The 22,770-nt window shown below is 33.7% G+C and overlaps 1 protein-coding gene across 1 annotated transcript; it reads right to left on the bottom strand.

Moving 5' to 3' along the window:
• Positions 1 to 14,126: 14,126 nt before the first annotated feature.
• On the bottom strand, positions 14,127 to 21,785 carry LOC112024167 (protein argonaute PNH1-like). Its single transcript, XM_065772340.1, has 22 exons — positions 21,301 to 21,785; positions 21,002 to 21,210; positions 20,711 to 20,857; positions 20,466 to 20,599; positions 20,241 to 20,350; positions 19,264 to 19,370; positions 19,019 to 19,157; positions 18,823 to 18,939; positions 18,423 to 18,530; positions 18,263 to 18,334; positions 18,032 to 18,154; positions 17,714 to 17,873; positions 17,293 to 17,414; positions 17,023 to 17,160; positions 16,798 to 16,940; positions 16,053 to 16,115; positions 15,893 to 15,956; positions 15,682 to 15,817; positions 15,381 to 15,454; positions 15,105 to 15,199; positions 14,989 to 15,020; positions 14,127 to 14,755 (listed from the first exon to the last, which is right to left on the bottom strand). Exons 1-22 carry the CDS (start codon positions 21,616 to 21,618, stop codon positions 14,586 to 14,588), a joined length of 2,781 nt encoding a protein of 926 aa, XP_065628412.1. The 5' UTR covers positions 21,619 to 21,785; the 3' UTR covers positions 14,127 to 14,585.
• Between the last annotated feature and the right edge of the window lie 985 nt (positions 21,786 to 22,770).

The raw sequence follows: 22,770 nt of genomic DNA, 5'->3' as shown, positions 1-22,770 counted from the left end.
AAAATTACAAAAAACTGTCACATCATTGAAATTTAATATAAATGCAAATACCTATGAAAAATCTTAGCAAAAAAGTCCAAACTTTGTAAGATCTAATCAAGAATCTCTCGGTACCAATTCATTAGTAATTAACACAAATGATGCAACAAAAGGAAAAAAAATGATGAAAGCTCAAAAATTGAACAAATATAGATGGACTAAATTTCAAATGTTGAAGATGGAAAAACTAATAATGACAACAAGCGTCACCATATCACAATAACAAAGCATTGAAAAAAAAAATTGTAATGAAGCTTTTTATTACATCACATAATAAAAATCAATAATATAGAATGAACTAATATGCTTTTATCAACTTTTATTATACAATATTACTCCAAGTTGTTTTCATTATTACTCATTACTTGAACAAAATAATTATAATAGATATATGTGTGCAATTTATAATTGTTACTTTTTATGGTGAACTCATTACTAACAAAGTTTTATAATAAATATGCTATAACATATGTATAATATTTTCCAAAAACAAATTTACATAAAAGATTATAACACTACTCGTGCATCGCACGGAAAACTTACTAGTTTCTTATAAAATGTCTATGAATAGTCTTTCAGTGGATTTGTGTGTGTGTGTGTGTGTGTGTATAAAGTCCAGTATTTCTTCTTTTGCTTGGTTTGGATGGAATCAGATTTTTTTGGTTCTCTAAGTTTAAGAGAACTTGGCAGTTTTTTTTTTTTTTTTTTTTTAAAGGAATCGTAAACTCTTTTAGACAAGATACATATATTAATTGAAGTTAGTATGATCTCCAATTATGGTTCTGACTCCTATTTTGGTAGTTAACTTGGGACTATTTTCAATTGACAAGTAGAACAAACAACAATTTCTTTAGTTGAAGAAGTATTTTAACGAAAAATGTAAAACGAACAACAATTATGCTTCTCTACCAATTTGCTTCCAAGGAAGGAAATTCACACCATTCTCTTTAGCTGGATTTTAATTTCAATTGCTAGAAATATTTTTATCCATCACAATGGATGTTACTGTTTTATATGTTTAGAATAGTCTTAAAGGAAAATCTATTTGTAAGACAACACATACTGTTATGGATAGCATTTTGAATGTCATATACATTTTAAATTTGAAATTCATACTAGGTGTTATTTTTCAAAATTTAGAATTTCAAATACTTTAGCTACATACTTATTTAATTAAATTTATTTAACTAAGGCTTTTGAAATAAAATGTTCACTCCAAATATTTACCTTAAATTATTTGAATATTTTTGCTTTCTTAGATTCTAATTATTTTTATGTACTGACATTTATTTGTGGATTCTTACAAAATGGTCATTATTATTTTTTTATTTTGATAAAAATAGATGTACTATTTTTTTTTTTGGGAGAACCCGAAAATACATGTACTTATGTAATTCCCATGCATTTGCACGGGTTTAAAAGCTAGTTTTGTTAATTATCAGTTCAACCTATGCTAGCTTTTTCTGTATCTTCCCTACTAGAATGGTACAAAAGCATGTGTTTTGTTTGTGTCAAATATGTTAATGATAGTTCCAATTTAATAAATTACAATTACTTATCAAAAAAATAAACGTTAATGATAGAGGTTTGAGGTCGCCATTACGCAACAGGTTTACACCTTGGGCATAGAATTTGTTGGATATTTTTACTAAAATATCATATTTTATTTTAATGCTCATTTATGTGAATTAAGGAAATCAATTATCTCTTAATGATACATACGTTGATTGCTAAATTTTGAAATTCAAATATAATTCAGAATTTGAATAGCTATTGTCAATAGTTTTTAATTAGGAAAATTTTGAACATTAACGTGATTTTTTTTTTTTTTTTTTTTTTTGAGAAACAAACACACACACACACACACACACACACAAAGGAGAGGAAAAGAGGTTCTAACACAAAGGCACATAACAACTCCACTCAAAAGTCATGTTAACTTTTAAGGGAGGATGGGACAAGTTATACTACACACAATACACTCTCTTAAGACTAACGTGATATTAATACTAGCATATTTTCAAGCAAAAAAAAAAAAAAAAAACTAGCATATTTGATTTTATTACAAATATATACTTTCCATTCTAAACATTTTATTACAAATATTTGGGACAAAAGATGGCTTCCGAATTTAGCATATGGTAAGAGCATTCTCATTAAGGGTTTTAAATGCTAAAAGATGCTTTTTTTTAGCGTTTTTGACCCAAAAGCTTGCTCCATCAAGAGTTGTAAATGCTATAATTTTTGGCATTGATGAACAGTGCGGTCTCATATTTGAGACCGCATTGTTCACCAATTGTAAAATTTTTATTATTTTTTTATTCAAGTGTGGTCCACTTTCTTTTCTTCCTTGTCTTAGTCTTTATCATTTCCCATTTCTTCCCTCTCACCATTTCTCTACTCTCTCTCTCCCTTTGCTCGACACCTCCCTCTCCGACGAAACCCAGGCTGGAGTATCAAGCCAAGCCGATTTTTTTTTTTTATTCACTCAACACACTCTCTCTCTGCTCTATCTTTCTCTTTCCTCTCTCACTTCTTTCTTCTTTCTTCTCTCTCTCTGCTTCACCGATGTGGTTCGCCAATGAGTGGGCTTCGGTGATTGTGGGATACCAATGGCTGTGGTCTGGTGATTGTGGTCATGGATCGTGGGTTTGATGGCTGTAGTTCGATGGCGGCAATGGGGGTTTTTTTTTTTTTTTTGTGGTTCTTCTTGGGTCCGATTGGGCTTCGATCGTGCGACGGAGCTTGGTTGTTAACCATGGAGCTTGGTCCAATTACTTTTGATTTTTTTTTTTTTTTTGGTCCAACGGTGGATGTGGATGTGGTGGGTGTGGTGGGTGGATGTGGAGGTTTTTCTTCTTCTTTTTTTTTTTTTTTTCTCTTTGCTGTTGTTTGTGGTTACGGTGGATCTGGCTGTTGACTGGTGGCGGTGATGGTGGGTGGATGTGGTATGCATGGGTGGATGCAGTGGCCGGCGGTGCTGAGAATAATTGGGTTGAGAAAGAGAGAGACAGAGGAGAGAGAAGGAAAAATAAAAAATAATAAAGAAAGAATATTTAAATGGAATGTTAAAAAAGAAATAGAAGTTTTGATAGAAGGAATATTGTAAAGTGGTGTATTATATGTTATAAAATTAGGTTTTGAGAGGATAAATGCTAAATTTTTTGCAATCCTTGATAAGAATTCTCTAAGGTGGTGTCCCCTAGGATTGATGCAGAGATCAATAAAGTCTCTGACTTATTCCTACCTAACTCTAAGGTTTGGAACGTGGATCTTATCGAAACTACGTTCTACCCATGGGAAGCTTCAATGATTGCTAGCACTGAAGTGGAGGATAATGATACACTGGTATGGCCCTTACTCCTGATGGTGAGTATTTTGTACGGATTGGTTATAGACTACAGAAAAATGGTGTGCCTTAGGCCCTCAAGAAAACCCAAGTCCCTCTTCCATAGATGCTGCTACAAAGGTATGGAAAGGGGTATGGAAAATTCNTTTTTTTTTTTGTGGTTCTTCTTGGGTCCGATTGGGCTTCGATCGTGCGACGGAGCTTGGTTGTTAACCATGGAGCTTGGTCCAATTACTTTTGATTTTTTTTTTTTTTTTGGTCCAACGGTGGATGTGGATGTGGTGGGTGTGGTGGGTGGATGTGGAGGTTTTTCTTCTTCTTTTTTTTTTTTTTTTCTCTTTGCTGTTGTTTGTGGTTACGGTGGATCTGGCTGTTGACTGGTGGCGGTGATGGTGGGTGGATGTGGTATGCATGGGTGGATGCAGTGGCCGGCGGTGCTGAGAATAATTGGGTTGAGAAAGAGAGAGACAGAGGAGAGAGAAGGAAAAATAAAAAATAATAAAGAAAGAATATTTAAATGGAATGTTAAAAAAGAAATAGAAGTTTTGATAGAAGGAATATTGTAAAGTGGTGTATTATATGTTATAAAATTAGGTTTTGAGAGGATAAATGCTAAATTTTTTGCAATCCTTGATAAGAATTCTCTAAGGTGGTGTCCCCTAGGATTGATGCAGAGATCAATAAAGTCTCTGACTTATTCCTACCTAACTCTAAGGTTTGGAACGTGGATCTTATCGAAACTACGTTCTACCCATGGGAAGCTTCAATGATTGCTAGCACTGAAGTGGAGGATAATGATACACTGGTATGGCCCTTACTCCTGATGGTGAGTATTTTGTACGGATTGGTTATAGACTACAGAAAAATGGTGTGCCTTAGGCCCTCAAGAAAACCCAAGTCCCTCTTCCATAGATGCTGCTACAAAGGTATGGAAAGGGGTATGGAAAATTCATGCTCCTAGTAAGATCAGGCACTTTGTGTGGCAAGCACTTAGAGATTCACTTCCTACAAAACCAAACTTACGGATCAGGAACATCATGGTGGATGAAGCTTGCTCTCTCTTTGAGGATGGGAAGGAAACAATCATGCACTCTCTGTGGTACTGTGAGCAAGCCCAAACAGTTTGGAAGGCTGAACGGAGCTTTGTGGATCTATATATGAAACAGGTCTTTTATGGTCTTATTTGAGATGGTGAATAAGGAGGGGTCCACCTTTTGAACGGCGTGGTTTGCAACCATAGCTTGGAGCTTATGGCAACGAAGGAATCGGATCCGAGAGTGTCAGCCCACATGGCTGTTATTCGAGATCGGAAGGGGAGCAAAAGCAATGGTGGAGGAATTTTTTAATGCCCATAAACCGAAGCTAACGTTGAATCCCAGACTTGCCCTGGTATGTTGGTCCCCACTGATGGAAAACATGTATAAAGCGAACTTCGACGCCGCTTTGTTCGAGCACCTGGGGTTCGCTGGGCTGGGTGTGGTCGTTAGGGACTGTTGTGGGAATGTTTTGGTAGCTCTTAGCCAAAAGGTGGCGCTGCCTCAGTTTGTTGAGATGGCAGAGGCTCTGGCAGCCAAACGGGTGTTACAGCTAGCTACAGAGATGAGCTTCCTAAGAGTGATGGTGGAGGGTGATTGCAAAAGGGTTGTTCAAGCTCTACAAGCCCCAGGTAGAAGTCTCACATTGTATGGGCATGTGATTGAGGATGTACGTAGATGAGGTGCCACGTTGCAAACTTGTTCCTTTCACCATGTTTTTAGAGAGGGTTATTTGTTAGCGCACACTCTAGCACATAGAGCAGTTTTAACCGTAGATACAGTCGTATGGGTACAAGAGTTGTCTAGTGATCTGGATGATTTATTCTAGAAAGATTTTTAATTTTAGCTTTGAATAAAATTCCATTTACTTCTCAAAAAAAAAAAAATTTACAATCAAATGTTTTTTTTTTTTTTTTAATGTAACATATTTGGAAGGTTTTTTAGCAAATTATGCTTTGAATAAAATTCCATTTACTTCTCAAAAAAAAAAAAATTTACAATCAAATGTTTTTTTTTTTTTTTTAATGTAACATATTTGGAAGGTTTTTTAGCAAATTAAGTATAGAAGCTATTTCTGAATTATTATATATTATAATAAGTTACCATATATTCAATTATTTACTATTTGGTTTAAAGAAAAGTTGCAATATTTGTAATATATATTCTGAAGCTTTCTAAAAGGATTTGTAATAAAGTTCAGCCATGTTATGGGCTATTGATTTGTTTTCAATAGCATTATGACACCAAAAGACAAATTAATTTGGCTATTAATTTTTTTTCAATGTATATAGATTTGGCAAAAGACTTTTGATGTCCGGCTTTTATATATATATATATAGATATAAATATAAAGAAAGAAAGAAAGAAAGCTATTGATTTTCTATTTTTTTTTTCAATACTTTTATGACGATTTAATTGATATCATACCTATTTCTAAATAATAATAAAAAAATAAAAAAACTGATATCAAACCTTTTGATTCTTTAGCTAAGGACAAGTATCACATTAGTTTTGGATTACAAAGCTACAAACTTTCAAAAAAAAATTTAGGGTAAAATATTATTTTAATCCCTAAATAAAAGTTTGTTTTTCATTCCCAAACTTTAAGAAGATCATTTTTCGTTCCTAAACTATTGAAAAGTTCATATTTCGGCCCAAAACTATTGAAAATGTTTTATTTATATACTTAAATTTTATGAAAAGTTTGTTTTTCATCCTTAAACTATTGAAAAAGTTCTCTTTTCATCCTTATTTTTGTCTCTATACTATTCAAAAAAACTATTTATACATGACCGAATCACATCACGTAGATTAAACTCCCAAGGTGAGCCATCCTGAGCAAATTTGTGATACAACATTGTCTCTTCATGCAATCGTTTGTTAAATGATATCAGTTTTATTAGTATGGACCTGGGGATTGATGGATAAAGTGAACTACAGAGGAAGAGATAGTCACCCTCAGCTAACTCATCCACATAAACCTGAAACCAATGATAAGGAAATAAATAATTGTTAATATCTTGCATTTCAAGTTAAACCATCATCTGTTTTACATAGTTTATACATCCACAGCAACAATGATGCTTAAACAAACATACCATAGTGAAACGGTTGAGAAAGGATTTTGGAAGGCCTTTTCTGCCACCACCTTGATGCGAAGGATTTTGACATGCAAAAACTCTAAAAGATGAGGGACACTTAATTAAAGGTGCGATCCAGCTCCGGAATAAAGACTTCAGCTCGGTGATCAGAATAGCTTCAAACCCTAACAACAATTAAAATTCCATCAATTATTATGTTCTCATTATTAAATAAAAAAATACATAAATAAATTACAAAGTACATTGTCTAACTCAGCCTCGTTTTCAATTTCATCCTTTAAGTTACGTTTTTTTCAAGGGCTAATTACAACTTACCCACATATGGTTTAGCCAAAAGTTAAGTAGTCTACTTGTAGTTTGAAATTCGGCACTTTACCCACTTGATGTCTACAAATTAGGGTTCGAACCCACGTCATCACCTTCTCCATTAAAAACATATACTACTTATGTCCCAAATTGTTGGTCCTCTTTAGAAAACCCAAGTTTTTAATAGAACAACATTTATTGTCTTGTCTTTTAATTAAAAATATAGAAGTTTTCAAAATTACCCTTAAACAAAGCTCTCAAAAAGTTTTTTTTTAAGAGCTTGTGATGGTAGGGCATAATAGGAAATCAGTAAATTAAAGGCTTTTAATTTTAGAAACAAGACAAAATTTTGGACACCCCAAAATGGAATACAGACCAAAAATTTGGGAGAAGGGAGTAAAACATAACAAAATCAATAAATACAAGACCAAAACGTAGCATTTGTATGAAAGGAATTACGCTTTCTCAAAAACATCAATAGAACGAATTTCAACAAATCATCCTTAATTTCTTTAATAACCCCACATGATTCTCAAAAGAATAAATGAACTTGAACCAATTACTCAATTCGAAGTCCCACTCAAATTTTCCACTTCCCCATTCAACCAACTTCTAAATGAACAAAGATAAACCGAGAATTCAAAACTCAATTTTGTTCCTTTTTCCACACTTTCCCAGAAACAATCAACTTAAACAATTAACACCCAAATTCCACAACTTAAAAACCACTATAATACATTCCAATTATCATAGTCCAACTCAGATTTCCACACCCCCCCCCCCCCAAAAAAACAAAATACCCTATACCAAAACGACCAAGATCATCCAAATCATATCATCATATCATGTAAAACCATTCCATCAAGCCTAAAGCAAAGAACTTTTACTCTCCCTTCTACTGTTATGGTATCCTTCCTTTTCCCACATTCCCCCCAACAACCAAACAAGGGATGAAAAAAAAAACCTTTGAAGTTCAAGGACTCATTCACTCACCCCGGAGACAAAATCGAGAACACCCTTTTGTATCAAAACCCTGGAGGTCCAAGAGTAAAGGAAACAGAGAGGAAGGCCAAGAATGAGGACCTTGTAAAAGGGGTGGTGGATTGTATCAAGACTTCAATGCATGAGAGATTAGAGTGATTTGTGGCTTGATTTGGTCAAGATTGTGGAATTTCTGTAAGGCCAAAGAGAGATAGACAGAGACCTTGGAGCGTAGGTGAGAAGAGGTGATGGGAAGATTAGGGCAAAGAGTGGCCAAGAATTCCATCATCCATTTTTGCAGTAATTTCAAACCCTAAGGTTTTGACGTGTTTTATGTTTTGTTTTCCTATAAAAAAAAAAAAAAAAAAATCAAACAAAAAAACAAGATGTGTGTCACAGAACCCTAACGAGACACACCTCATTTAGGGAAAGTGTCAAATTTCAAATCACAAGTAAACAACTTAAATTTAGGCCAAGCCACTGGTAGTAAGTTGTAATTAGCCCCCCTTTTTTTATAAGTAAAAACACAATCAAATAAAATAGTAATTAGCCCCTTTTTAATCAGTCCTTTAATTTTTATAAAGAATAAAAGATAATTTATTATTTATAGAGAACACAAAATTTAATTGCTTCAAAAAGAAAGAAATATGACATTGTTTATTTTATAAAGAATAAAAAAAATAATAGAGATCATTGCTCTTTGTTGGTTTGGTAAAGGGTTATATAAGAAAGTACATTTCTTAATTAATTGTTTAATACGTCTAAAATGAAAATCTCTTATGAGAAAAAAATACTTTGTTACAAATGACTAATCCTAATATATGATTTTACAAATATTTTTGAAAATAAATTATATATTATATTTCTGTCACGCCCTGAACCCAATTGTAAAGATAGGCGCGTGACAACCGCCGTACGCTTATAAAGCAAGCCCCTTACAAGTGTGCAAGGCCTTCTTAGCAACTAAAATTTATCCTCAAAAATTAAATCAAAAAAATCCAAAATACCTTAACAATTTCTTTATGAATAGATCTCCAATAATTTAATAGAAACAAAATCCAAACCTCATGAACATAATGTCAATTGGCTAATAAATATAAAACTATTAGAAGACCATCCAATCCCAAAATCAATAAGCTTCTTTTCCTGCTCACAACACAACATCAAACTCTCAAAACTTGGTATTCTTCACAATCTGAAACTAGAGGGGAAAAAAAGGGAGGGGGGGGTGAGTTGATAACTCAATAAGTAACCAAAATCCTAATAAGTTCTATCAAGTAATAGATTTGTGAAGTATAAGATGTAATATATGTTTTCAAAGTTATAATATTCTGTGTTTTCAAAATACTGAAGAAGTTTCATAGTCTCAAAATAATAAGTTGCACATAAATCATATACTTTAATCTTACAACTATATCATAGATGGTTTAGAAGAGAGTCAGTTTTCCATGTATCAAAAGCTATAACTTACAATAGGTTCCAAAAAATACATAAGCAGTTAAATTAACTCAAAATATATAAATACGCAAACATTTCCAAAATCACATATATAGTTTTAAGGACTCAAAATAGTTCAAAAGATACTCAAACATTTCCAAAATCACATATGTAGTTTTAAGGATTCAAAATAGTTCAAATATTCAACCGTAATTCATATTCTTAACAATCTTATGACTATGGTCATGTTATATCCCCGTGATTGGGCATCAAAGTACCAATGAATAACTCTCATTGGCTAGGTATCAGAATATCAATGAATAACTCTCATTAGTTTGGGTATCAGAGTACCAATGAATAACCCATATTGGTTTGGGTATTAGAATCAATTCTTAGTCAGATTGTCCATAATCATATATATCAAATCATAATTTCTAACAAAAATATATCTTATTCAAATACATATATATAATCATATATTCAATATTCAAATATATTTGTGGTATTTCTATATTCTTTACTCAAAATCAATGTAGCAAAAAAACAATTAAATAAAATAAATCTTATATTCAATGCTTATATATATTTTTGAAAATTCTCCATTCTTTACTTTGAATCAGTATAGCTAAAAAAAATTAAATAAAATACATCATATATTCAGTAATCAGATATATTTGTGATAATTCTTTACTTGAAATCAGTAATACAATGGAAATAAAATTATAACAATTGTAAACAATTTTCAATAATTAAAATTGCGCAAAATAAAACCAATTAGGATAAGATTACTTTTCTCCAAAAACTATTCCAAAAGGAACTTTTCGTTAACAATTCCTCTAAAATCTTTAGATATTACCTAGAACAATTTTCAAATATTTTTACTCAACAATCAAATAATTTAAAAATGACTTATAATGATACCAGCCAGATAAAGAGACCATAATTCCTCCTAATCATAATATTTTTCTATATATATATTATTTATTTATTTTTCTTTTGCCACAACTAAAGCCCTAAAGATAAGACCATAACTCCTATTACTATGTAGGCACGTGGGCCATCTTCAATTTCGTGTGTTCCTTTGTTCTTTTTTTTTTTTTTTTTTTTTTAATAACTGGTCAAACCTCATTGACTTTCTTATTCACTTCTACCAAGATCAATAAACAAATAATAACGCATGCCTAGACTACTAGTCTTCTGAATTTCCTCCAATACCACTTCAAGTTCTGCCATATACCCTAAGAAGTCAACATCAGGTACTATTTATCAAAGAAAACCGTGCAAAAACCTGACCATTAAGCCCAAAAGTTTATAGCCTCTATCTCCGCATAACACAACAAAACTATAGAAGAAGATTAAATCTCAAAACCTAGAAAAATCTACAGGTAAATCATCTAGTTTACCGAAAAATAAAATTAAACTTTTCTTCGTATGCATCATTCAAATTCTTGAATATTTAAATAGTTTCACTATTGACCAAAATACCCACATAAAAAAAAATACTTTAATTCTAAATAAAACTTAGATTTGACAAGAAAGAAATTTTTGAGCTCTTACCTCAATTGTGCAGCCAAACCTTCTCTATGTTAAGATTAGTGCCCTTAAATCCTATTGTATGATGTTATATATGATATTAATAAGTATGACATTATGTATGACTTAATATTGTGATTAATAAAGTTGTTTTATTATTATCTAAAATAATGGTAACATGAATATTCGAACATTATCATTTAGTTCATGAAATGCATAGTATGTGATTTAGTCACAGAAGATATAAGTCACAAGTTCTTTGTAAACTCAGAATTTTAGTTCGTAGTCGATGATGAAATTAAGCATTTCATTTGCGAGTACTATANATCAATAACAAATAATAACGCATGCCTAGACTACTAGTCTTCTGAATTTCCTCCAATACCACTTCAAGTTCTGCCATATACCCTAAGAAGTCACATCAGGTACTATTTATCAAAGAAAACCGTGCAAAAACCTGACCATTAAGCCCAAAAGTTTATAGCCTCTATCTCCGCATAACACAACAAAACTATAGAAGAAGATTAAATCTCAAAACCTAGAAAAATCTACAGGTAACATCTCTAGTTACCGAAAAATAAAATTAAACTTTTCTTCGTATGCATCATTCAAATTCTTGAATATTTAAATAGTTTCACTATGACCAAAATACCCACATAAAAAAAAATACTTTAATTCTAAATAAAACTTAGATTGACAAGAAAGAAATTTTTGAGCTCTTACCTCAATTGTGCAGCCAAACCTTCTCTATGTTAAGATTAGTGCCCTTAAATCCTATTGTATGATGTTATATATGATATTAAGTATGACATTATGTATGACTTAATATTGTGATTAATAAAGTTGTTTTATTATTATCTAAAATAATGGTAACATGAATATTCGAACATTATCATTTAGTTCATGAATGCATAGTATGTGATTTAGTCACAGAAGATATAAGTCACAAGTTCTTTGTAAACTCAGAATTTTAGTTCGTAGTCGATGATGAAATTAAGCATTTCATTTGCGAGTACTATAACATATCAACTAAGATGATTTGTCTTGATCATGAAGTGAAGACTTCTAGTTGATATGTTGATATATTTTAAGAGTTAAGACATATTGAATTAGACCGCTATGAGATTTATTATTCTCTTAACGATTGTCAATTGAATAATAAATTTCACGACTTATATTTACATGAACTCTTAATCTTGAGAGAATAATGAACTTGATCATGAATTGTAGGTTACTTTGATATATCAAGAGTGAGATCTAAAGTAATGGTCAAACATCAGTACCACATTTAGTATTGATGGAATATATATTCTTAAGATAGAATTCATAGTTTCTTAACGGAGATATAAATATTCCCTTGAGATAAGTTTAATGAGTTTGGTTATTAGAGAGTTAAGCCTAACTACTTTGGTAAGAAATTACTAAAGTATATTTTAGAAATTGGATTTCATAAATATATAATGAATAACTTAAAAGGTTAAACCAGGTACTCAAGGATTAAGATGTAGTAATCTACAAAGTGACAGTCTTCATTCATGACTTTGTATTACTATGAATATTTTATGAAGGGGTTGCATGTACAATAAAGTTTTGGATATAATTTATTAATATAGCCTCAAGTTCAATTATATTTATATATGGTATTAAATATAATTAATGGTAACTTTAAACTTGTAAAAATTGACAGAAAAGCCCAAAACCCATTGGAGCTAATGTCTTATTTATTCCCTTTTGGTCTAACTTCAAGCCACGTACTAGAGCCCAATTGAAAAGCCCAAAATGTTAGTCCAATTAGATAATAGTTATTAAAGAGAAACATACAGAATTTTGTAACAATCACTGATATATGAAACGATTTGTATGTGAATGTTGGACACTCTCTCATTCTCGCTAGAACATATACATATAACTGTTTGAGAGACCACACATCTTGGGCGTTAGGGAATTAGAGTGAAGATTGAAAGTGTTCTAAGAACTTCTGATCTTTGGTTTTGAAATTCATGCATCAAGGTACACTCTCTTGTTCTATATTCTGAAACTTACATAGTGATGTTATCAATTGTGAATGAAGTAGATCTGTTAATTTTTGCAGCGTACATTTATTTTTCCAACACTCTACCTGAGTAATTGGGTAGTCTCTTTTCTCAAAATATCTTTCTATATACGTTGACATAATAAGCTTATATATAGCTAGGATTTCAATCTTATTTTCTAAAAACTCCCTTATAATTATAAATTATAAAATTGACCCCACAAAAGATTTACTTAAATACCCTTCTTTTAATCTCTATCTCTTTCTTCTTCTTCTTTTTTTTTCTTTTTCTTTCTCCGGATATTACAATTTCATTACAAAAGAATGACATATTCTGCGCATTGCACAATGAGATTAGTATATAGGATAATAGAAACTTGACGAAAATAATATTGTGAAAGTTGAAAGGAAAAACTATTTTAGTAGCTTCAAATGTCTTATTATCAATATTGTTAATTTGTTATTATTATGAATATTTAGGATAACAAAGTCAAAAAATTATTATGTTTTCACAAACATACATTTCTCATTATTTATTTGACAATATATTATAGAACATAATTACATAATTTATATTCTAGCATTATTCTAACATCAATAAGATCACTATAATTGATCATTCACATGCGTAGGTATCATTTATATTACATACTAGTTTGTGTTTAAGTTTGAAACTTGAATTTCGAAAGTAAATTTGGAGAAAGTGGGGTATTAATGAGATTCAACTCAAAGTGGTATTCTATCAAGCACTAAGCATAGGTATTTTCAGATGATCTTTCTGTTCCCACAGCTTAGGAGCTTAGGAACCAAAAGGGCTTCTCTCTTTAGCTTGAACGAAAGTGGCTCTGCCCATTTCTCAAAACTTAAGGCCTACTCTCAAAGATGGCTCAGCCTACAAGAACCTCAAACCAGCTCTCTGGGCAGTCTTGTTCTCGCTTGAATGAGAGTCTCTAGTTTCCAAATTCCTGAGTTTTTCGTTTCACAAAATGATCAAGGAATGCAGTACCATTTTAGATTACATTGTCACTATATTTACCAATTTAGGGTGTGTTTGTATAAGTTGTTGCGAAACGACGCTTTGGGGTTAAAATGAGCAATTGTTAAAAAGTTATCAAGAGTTGTTGTGAAACAACATTCTGGTTTTAAAAGTGCGCTTTTAGGCTCCTAAATCGCCTAGACAATCAGACCCTTAAATCCTAACAGATAAACACACTCACATGCGTGCACGTGCACACACGTCCTAATACCTTTACATCATCATCCATGTATAAAACGCTAACGCTATCTTTTTTTTTTTTTGGTAAGAAAGGAAATGACATTAACTAAGAAACACTGCTAACAGCAGCAACATTACAGAGTCTAGGGCGATAAACGCCCATCTTATCATTATACAGCAACTGAGTTATAGTGCGGGGAATCAAAAACAAAAGACAACACAGCAGAAGCCGATCCCAATTTGGCTAAGGCATCAGCACAAAAGTTTGCTTCCCTGAAGCAATGTGTCAATTTAACCTGAGGCAAACGCAGCAACAACACCGTGCAATCATCAACAAGATCAGACAAGTCTCCATTAGTATTGACATTGCTAGAAACTAAAGAGATTGCTGCGGTTGCATCAAGCTCTATTTCCACAACCTGAAACCCCCTTTCTACACACAGCCCCAACCCTTCCTCCCTCTAGCACAATCTCTCTACATTATTAACACAAGGTACAGCATGTACAACTCCTTCCTATGCTTCAATATGGTTCTTGCGCCTGCTACTTCCTCCCTCTAGCAGTAAAACATCACATTCTTCACCTTCTCTTTCAAATCTGGAAGAGGACGGACACATGACCCATTAGTGGCCCGTGTGCAACGCGTTTTAGCATTCTCATGCACATCAGGTTCCATGTAGAATCGAGCTCTGTAAGCTGCCAGGTGAGCATAATATGCAGGAGGCACTGCATTTCGAAGAAATGATATGTATTAAGTTGCCATTACATGCCGTACAGTATGATAAATATGTATCTTGCCAGTTGAATGATAATAAAATCATACAAACAAGGACACTGGACAATCTAAACAAAGAATTGTTGGTGTAAGTTTCTTTGAAAATTTGATGTATTACTTTGACAGGCAGGTAGGTGGCATTATGTGCATGTCAGTGTATTGTAAACGATGAGTAGAAATTTACCTACAGAAACAGATCGAGTGCATCGAGCATACCTGCAACCAAATCACTAACGAGGTTAAATCACTATAAGTAAAAAGCTTATGTAGAAGAAGCAACATGGGAACCAAATAACTTACGTATAACACAGGTTGTTGGTCAGTGATTGAATTTCATCTGCAGTAAAATTGTTCTCATCCCAGAGAACATGATAATGAGCTGGTCGACTGGTCCCCTGTCAAATGCCATGTGCAATAGTTTTTAAGTTTGAATATGTTTCAGCTTCTTATATAATAGGCTTTTACATGGAGTTGATCTTGCATGCTCAACTCTCTCTGAGATTTATTGCAACTCTTTAACTACCTTAAGGTCCAATTCTCAAATTATGAAGTATTCAGTATGTTTCAACACCATACCTGGATTCCTGCATGACTACATAAATAAAAGTCGAACTCAGTAGGATGACAAATCTTTGAATCCACCACAATACCTACATTTGAAATTCAAATCAATAACATCTCAGTTTATGAGTTCAGAATGGTAGCTGCATGACTTGTGGAGAGAGCTAGCTAACTCTTTTGCAGAATCTGATCAGACCCCTTGGCCCAAAGCATGTGATCGCTCAATTACCTCATGTGTAACTTTCATAGGCCAAGCATAAAATCATAAGTGGGAGAGTAGGCTAGCTCTTCCAGGTGATTTGAAACAGAGTATTACCAGGTAAGATATTTCCACTCTTGTCAGTGCTACTTCTGTCATTGTGATTGTTTGGGAGGAGCCTGGTGTGGTGCCTCTTTTGAACCACAATAAATGTTACTGGGGGTTGGTAACTAAGTTCCAATGATGCACAAGCCTAGACATGATAGGAATGTAAGAATAGGAAGAGCATCAAGTTAATAAAAAACAAGGATGCTAGATCTTCACCAACCTTACGAATGGCATCAAGTTCATATAGTAAGACCTGGTAGAATTGTCCTTCACTAACACCATCCCTACAGATATTATAAAAAGCATACTTTAGCTATTTCTTGGACCTAACTGCGGATCGAAACAATTTCTTTATCTGAATAGTTATTAAATTAGAGTACCTGTAAAATATTATTCTCAATGGTTTTTGTCCAGTAGCCTTCTTAAATGAAAGTAAAAGCTCTCTGCAGTAACTCAAATTAGTAAACTTCAATTAAAAAAAGAAACTGTCATTTTATCTTCTAATAAAAACTACGGAAGCAATTAGAAGGTATAACTCCATGTATGCATCACCAAGTAAGCCTCAAACACCCAATGAATGCACTTTCTACTACAATAAAACCTTATCTATGAAGTTTTTGAACTCGAGGTCAGCCAAAAAATCCAGTGGTCTTAAAAATTAAACCAGGTCAATAATTAAAGGAATCAAATAAAATATAAAAGATATAATTCTCTAGATCACGCATGAATATCCTAGATTAGAAAAACTTAAGTAACAACATGGTCAACTGCTGGTTTATTAACAGTTAGGCAAATCATATTTCTCAATTTGATAGTCATTATAACTGCAAAATGAATTTTTTAAGGCCAATTTAAATAGCTCTAGCATAAATGGCATGTCTTCCCACCCCAAAACTGGTCTTGTTGTTCCATCCCTTTACAAATGCTGTCTTGTAGATGGAGTTGCCTGCCTAGTCCATCTTCTAGAAAATTTAGTAATTTACTTGAGATTGGGGAGGGGTTTGAGTGTTGGGATAGTCTTTTATGCTGTAAATTTTTTTTAATAACTATAAAGCACTAAACCAAGATGTGAACATAAGAACACCCAAGTCATGCACAGTTTTGAAGGAGTCCTTCAGTACGTACCTGATCATGCCTCCAGTAACCATGCCCCGTTGAGGATCTTTCCAGGTTTTGAACAAATCTTGGATAAGTTCTTCTCGATGAGGCTGTGCGCATACCAAACCGGCATACTTTGTAACTTCTGGCCAATCTTGGGAGGCTACAACCTGTATTACAATAATCAGCATGCTCAAACTTGGGGCCATCCAAAATTTTCTAGTAGAAGTATTAAGGTTTTCAAATGCTTACAGCAGCTATAGATGGACAAGAATCATCTCCGTTTTCTGGATGAGTAACATCAGCTCCAAAAATTATTGTTGGAATGTCACTGACCAAAGGAATCCTCCAACTTAATGCATCTAAAAGCACGGTATTTCTTCCTCCCATCTAAAAAATTGAGAAGACTTTTTTTAGATAAAGAAATCACTAATCTGACAAGTCAGATGAATACAATATTAACCATAGTAAGCTCTGTTTTTGGGTTGTAGAACGCTGAAAGATCATTCAATTATGACACACCTTGACATTGATTTTAAGCGACACATTTGCCAGATACTGTCTGCTAGAGTTGAAGACATATTTTGTAAGGCAGCACTGAGAAATCAACCCCAGCTCTGTTTCGCAAATTCGTTTTAGATCACCTGAAAGTGGAGCATGCAGCCCTTAGTGAGTACGAATTCCACATAAATCTCACAAAGTTATGGATAATAGACTTAGAAATTTCTGACATCTTTACATGAAAACTTAAAAGTTGGAAGACTTTGTGCAAAAATCATGTTGGAGACATTTAAATTCCTAAGTATGAGAAACAATATACATATTTTTCATTCTACATTACTTGATCGGCAATGCTTATAGAAACCATATATATGGATTGTCTAAGTTGATATTGTAAAGTGAGCCCCAAATAGCCAGCTAGTAGCAAAAGCTAACCACATACCATATAAGGAGCCATTGTTGTCTGGAAGAATGGCAATAAGCAACTCCAACTCTTTTCCTTCTAGCTTGCTTGCAGCAGCATAATACACATATTTTAAGGCCTTCTTTACCTGATCTGGTCTGGCTGAATATATTGGAATTACAGGGTCCCGGTTAAATTCCTGAGATTAAGGACAACAAAAACATATTATAAATGCAAGAAATAACTATGAATGTTGGAAACAGTGTTATAATTATTTGAATAGAATGATGATTTCACAAAGTCACTGATTTCTACTTAAAATTTGCCACTACCCAGAACTGAATCAGGAAAGTTTACCATGCCAGAAATTTGGCACATCTGAACCAACTGTTGACAGAAACTACAAGCAGTGCTCTCTTGGACGGTTTTTGAGAAGTTGATGCAAGCCCAATGTCTGACGGTGCTTCCATTTATTACTTTCTGCATTAAAACGAACCTTCTGTCAGATATAGTTAGTCTCTGACTTTTAACACTTAGAATCAGTTTGCTGTTAAATTTTTAAGTTTCTCAAGTTATACATTGACTAACCTTGTTCATCATATTCCACTGACCAACTTGAGGCAAGTATTCTTTTTCCTTTCCAGTATCATGATACTTGAGCTATTAAGAAAAAAAAAGGGATACAATAAACAACTTGTTGGTAGTATGAGGCTTAATGTCTGAAGTAGTAAAGTGGCTTTGTACTTACCCATGGAGCTGGAAGAACCCGAGCCTCAACAGATGCAAGCTTGTTGTCTATACTGATGCCAAATTCCTTTGCATAGGGATCTTTCTCATAGTCATTTTGATGAACTGTCTGCAAAGACATGGGAGAAATGTCAGATCTTTGGTGTACCGTTCATCTTCATGCTGTCATTATTATTTGCATTGACCAATAATTGTCTTTTGCTGACAGATATTGAGGGTAACTCTTTGGAACAAGCAAGTGTTGCAGTATGGTAGAAAATTGGAACATTGTACAAGCAAAAAACCTATGGATTTTCCTTTAGTAGCACTCAAGCAATCTCAGTATTTACAATTTATTTAGATATATGTTCCTTAGTTTATCAACAAAGTCGCTAGAAGCTCAAGGAATTAATGATGTAGACCTGTAAAATGTCCATTTCTTGTTCATGGGGTCTTTGGCATGAAACTTTTAGCAGAGAAGTTATCTGCTTCTCATTCAGCCCTTTAGTGTATCTCTGTCCGCCAACTATCTTGCAAGCCTGTAGAAAGATTCATATGAATTGGCTAAAGAGAATAGACTGCTACATACAAAGGTTGCAAATATTGAGCAGAGCCTACCTCCAATGGCAAATAGTTCACCTTCTTTTGATTTCCCACTTGAAGACAAGGTAGATGAGAATATTGAATGGTATATCCATACACCTCTTGAAAGTACTCAACAACTGATTTCATGTTCTTTTGCTCATCTACTGGGAAACTGTTTAAGGGGAAAAAGAAGAAGATAATCATTCCAAAATGAGTACAATAAGAAAACACAAAAACAACTAGCAAGAGGAAAGAACAATGATGGCGAATCTAAATACATTAGCTCCCTTGTAGGCTGTGATGTCAACCCTGAAATGCGGTATTTCCTTCGAACATTTCCTCTATGTGTAACTTCTACTTTGACACCTCTAAGGGCTTTCTTAACCTGCAATCATTGATACAAAAGTAACTTGGTTAGACATCATTTAAAGATTGCCTCTCAACTTTATCTGCAAAAATAATGGATTGATAATCTGGACTAGATGTGCAGTACTTATTGATCCTAAGAGCGGAAAAGATATGTAGACGCTTGAATATTCTAATGGAGAATTAAACAACTTCAAAGTCAATCTTGGTTGATTTTGTTGGAGAAAGCAAATGCCTACAAGTAGTAAGGCTAAATTGAAATAAGATACATCAAATGTAAACCATGCAAAGACAGCTGCTGCATTGTCGTAGCAATAGCTGTTCAACAAGCAAAATGATTTCACAAATTATTCAATCTAAGCTTAACACAGCTCTAGGACTAGGAAGGAGAGCTAAACTTGAAAAGTTCACAATAATGCAAAAATTACTCTAAATTAAAAATTATACAAGATGTTAGAATAGTAGCTATCCCATTTTGAGTTAGAATCTAGCATTACAATGTCCATTCACTAATTAGGTAATGCATTCACCAAAATGTTCTATCTAAATGCATTAGCAGTGTTTTGATGAGGTAAAAGATTGACAGCTATCATAGAACAGAGTTAAGCAGCCAGAAGGATCAGGAATCAGAATGTTACATGCAGCACTTACTCTTGCTTTGAACGTAACGTTTGAAAGTTTTAAGCCTATGATTGGGTTAGAACTTTCAATTGCTACACAAATTATCAGATTCTCAACCTACTGGTGTCTAGTATGATTTCAAAGCATATCATAAAACCAATACAGGAGTTTTTAAGTTGGCTATAGACAAAATACGTATATAATTCCGGATAGAATTGCACATGTGAAGAGCATGACCACTTCGTTTCCACACCAAAGAGTACAATACCTTAACACGATCAGCATCTGATAATGGCCTTGAATACACATCTTTATCTAAAATCTGAGCAACAAAATCAATGACAGGGAGTGGTTCAATGAACGCAGTCGATGACATGTCTGAATCATAAGCAACAAGGGAAAAAAAGCAGAATGTTAACTTTTGGGGACAAGTTACTGTGTAAAAGCATTTCAATAAAAACAAAACAACCTAAAGGATTAGAAGAATACCCACCAATATTCAGGGACAGTCCCATCTGAATAGGCCTAATACTCTGGTAGAATCCTCGCCATGATTCTAAGCCACCACCCAATTGCTGTGGTTTCTTAATATCAGGAGAATAGAGAAACCTTCCAACTGATACATACCTAAGACACCCACAAACAAGTAATTGGAAATCCAATATCAGTAACCTTAATTGAAAATAAAACAAGAACATAAAGCTAAAGAAATAGAACAACTGCAAATCTGCAATGCACCTTTGGGCTGCTAGTTGCCTTAAGACAATATCAATAATGGTAAGTGCTTTGTGAGGGGTATCAACTGGCTTCCCAGCAAGAAGCTCACGTAATTGTTGCATACTAGCCAAAGTTATAAAACTTATCGTCACTTTAAATTCTCGTTCCCTGATATGATTAACCAAAGCTTGATCAAATATCCCACAAACTTAAATAAATAAATAAAATCTAAGAATAGACCATAAATTCAAGCAAGATATCATTCAATGAAGAGCACAATCTTAATACAAACAAATATGATTGACGAATAACCTTCTATTGCATGCCCCCTCCTCATCATCACTCAATATTATGATGAAGTTTTTTGTAGTAAAAGGCAGAAATCCAGCTGTGTATAAGTTTCTTGCTCCATCATAGACAGGGAGCCTCATCCCCAAGTCTGACTCTCTATGAAGTTTCACCAACTGGGTCATGATAGCTTTGTTCAATTTATGAGAAGTAACCTCAGGGTCAATCTTAACCTGCACACAGAAACATAGCCACAAAATTTGAATGTGAGTTTCAATAACTTTTCATAGTTCAGCTCACTCTTGAATCTAAGAAACACTTACACTATAGTGACATATATCCGAGTCTGGTATGTTTGCAATGAAGTGATTGGCTTTAACTAAACACTTTGTCCCCAGTTGGCCATAGCCAGGTCTACGATGGAACATAAGGCTTTTGCATGAAGCAGGGGACCCCACATCAGTATCCAGCTTCTCTACTTGGAATTTCTCCACTTTTGGTCCTTTACCGCTTCTCCTTCCCCTTCTCCTTGCTATAATCTTCTTTGTATCTTTCATGAAGTCTTCATTCTTCTCTTTCATTGTGTTCAGCAGAGGTTCCCTGGATATCAAAGGGTTCTCCTTAGGGTCTTTCATTAGCATGTGAGCCACTTCTGTACAAAGACAACCTTCAATTAACAAAACATACACACAAACTGGATTCTTAAAGAGTACCAAAAAACCGAGAGATGTGACAAATTGATAGCTTCAAGAACTAGATAAACTCTGAAATGTAATGGAGTGACAATTTGCACGTTTTAACTAGAAACTTTGAGCGTTAGGATTGTTTTAAAAGTACGAGTAAAGACTAAAGAAAATGCTACAGGATAGACAAGGAGTATTTAAAGTAACGGCTGCAACAAACTGAAAAGCAGCCAATTTTTTAAAATAAAAACTAAAAAGAACAAGATTAGCATCAAATATTGACAGTGTTTTTCTTGTCCAAGTTCTGCATATTCTCTGATAAAGATGGACAAAGAGACGTGCATACATGCAAAAGTGAAAGTCCACGCCCCAAAGATTCAAATTGTCCAATCACAACAAATATATAGAAGGGAAAAAAAATCCTATGGTCATCTCCAACCTAAGAAAAAAATAAGAGAGGTTTTCTGATTTTGTCTCATGTAGCTGGCCACAACTCCATGCTTCACAGTTTATTGTGTATGTGATGTAGGTTAACAGTTTGTCAAACAGTTGCGTTGACAAACTGTTACTGATTTTTATCTCGACCCATCACCATCCGCCGGGTGTGAATTTTTTTTTTTTTATATTGTATCTGTAGACTTTTTTTTTCTAACATGCATGACAGACCCATTTGGGTTGTGGTCCCGTGGGAAGAGCTGGATTTTTCCGAGTGCCTTGTAGAGGGCAAATTGTAAGATACCAAATAAATTCCTTTTCAGCGAACATAAAGGAGCTTTAACTCATCCCAAAGCTGAGCTACAGTGACAAAACAGAGAAGTACTAGAACAATAGGAAAAGCAGGGCCCCAAAAGACACGAGTAACAGCACAATGCGTAAATGATCAAGCAGCGTTTCAGTCTGTTTAGTTGTTTTCCTTGTTCTCTATTGAACTGGCACGGTGCATGAACTTTGTCTAGTGGCTTCAGATGTCAGTTTGTACCAAATTGTGCATATTGGTGGCCTTTTTCAGGGAAAAACACATGGCTTTTACAAGTGTTGTATGAAGGTATTAACTATCATCCACAGGATTATTAGAAGACATGAAGAATAATCATGTGTCTTGTCCCATTC

This window comes from Quercus suber, unplaced genomic scaffold (genome assembly GCF_002906115.3).
Source record: "Quercus suber isolate HL8 unplaced genomic scaffold, Cork oak 2.0 scaffold_57, whole genome shotgun sequence".
NCBI classification, from domain to species: Eukaryota; Viridiplantae; Streptophyta; class Magnoliopsida; order Fagales; family Fagaceae; genus Quercus; species Quercus suber.
Note: the sequence above shows the minus strand (reverse complement) of the source record. Positions and strands in the feature narration are given on the sequence as shown.

Bases quoted from the DNA above. Each gene is read 5' to 3' on its own strand.
- LOC112024167 (XM_065772340.1), bottom strand. From the start codon at position 21,618: ATGCTAATGAAAGACCCTAAGGAGAACCCTTTGATATCCAGGGAACCT. The intron at 20,600-20,710 runs GTGCATTGCAGA...TGGGTGTCTTAG, and splicing joins AGGCAACTAGCAGCCCAAAG to GTATGTATCAGTTGGAAGGT. The intron at 19,158-19,263 runs GTATTTAGATTC...CCCCTTAAACAG, and splicing joins CAGCCTACAAGGGAGCTAAT to TTTCCCAGTAGATGAGCAAA.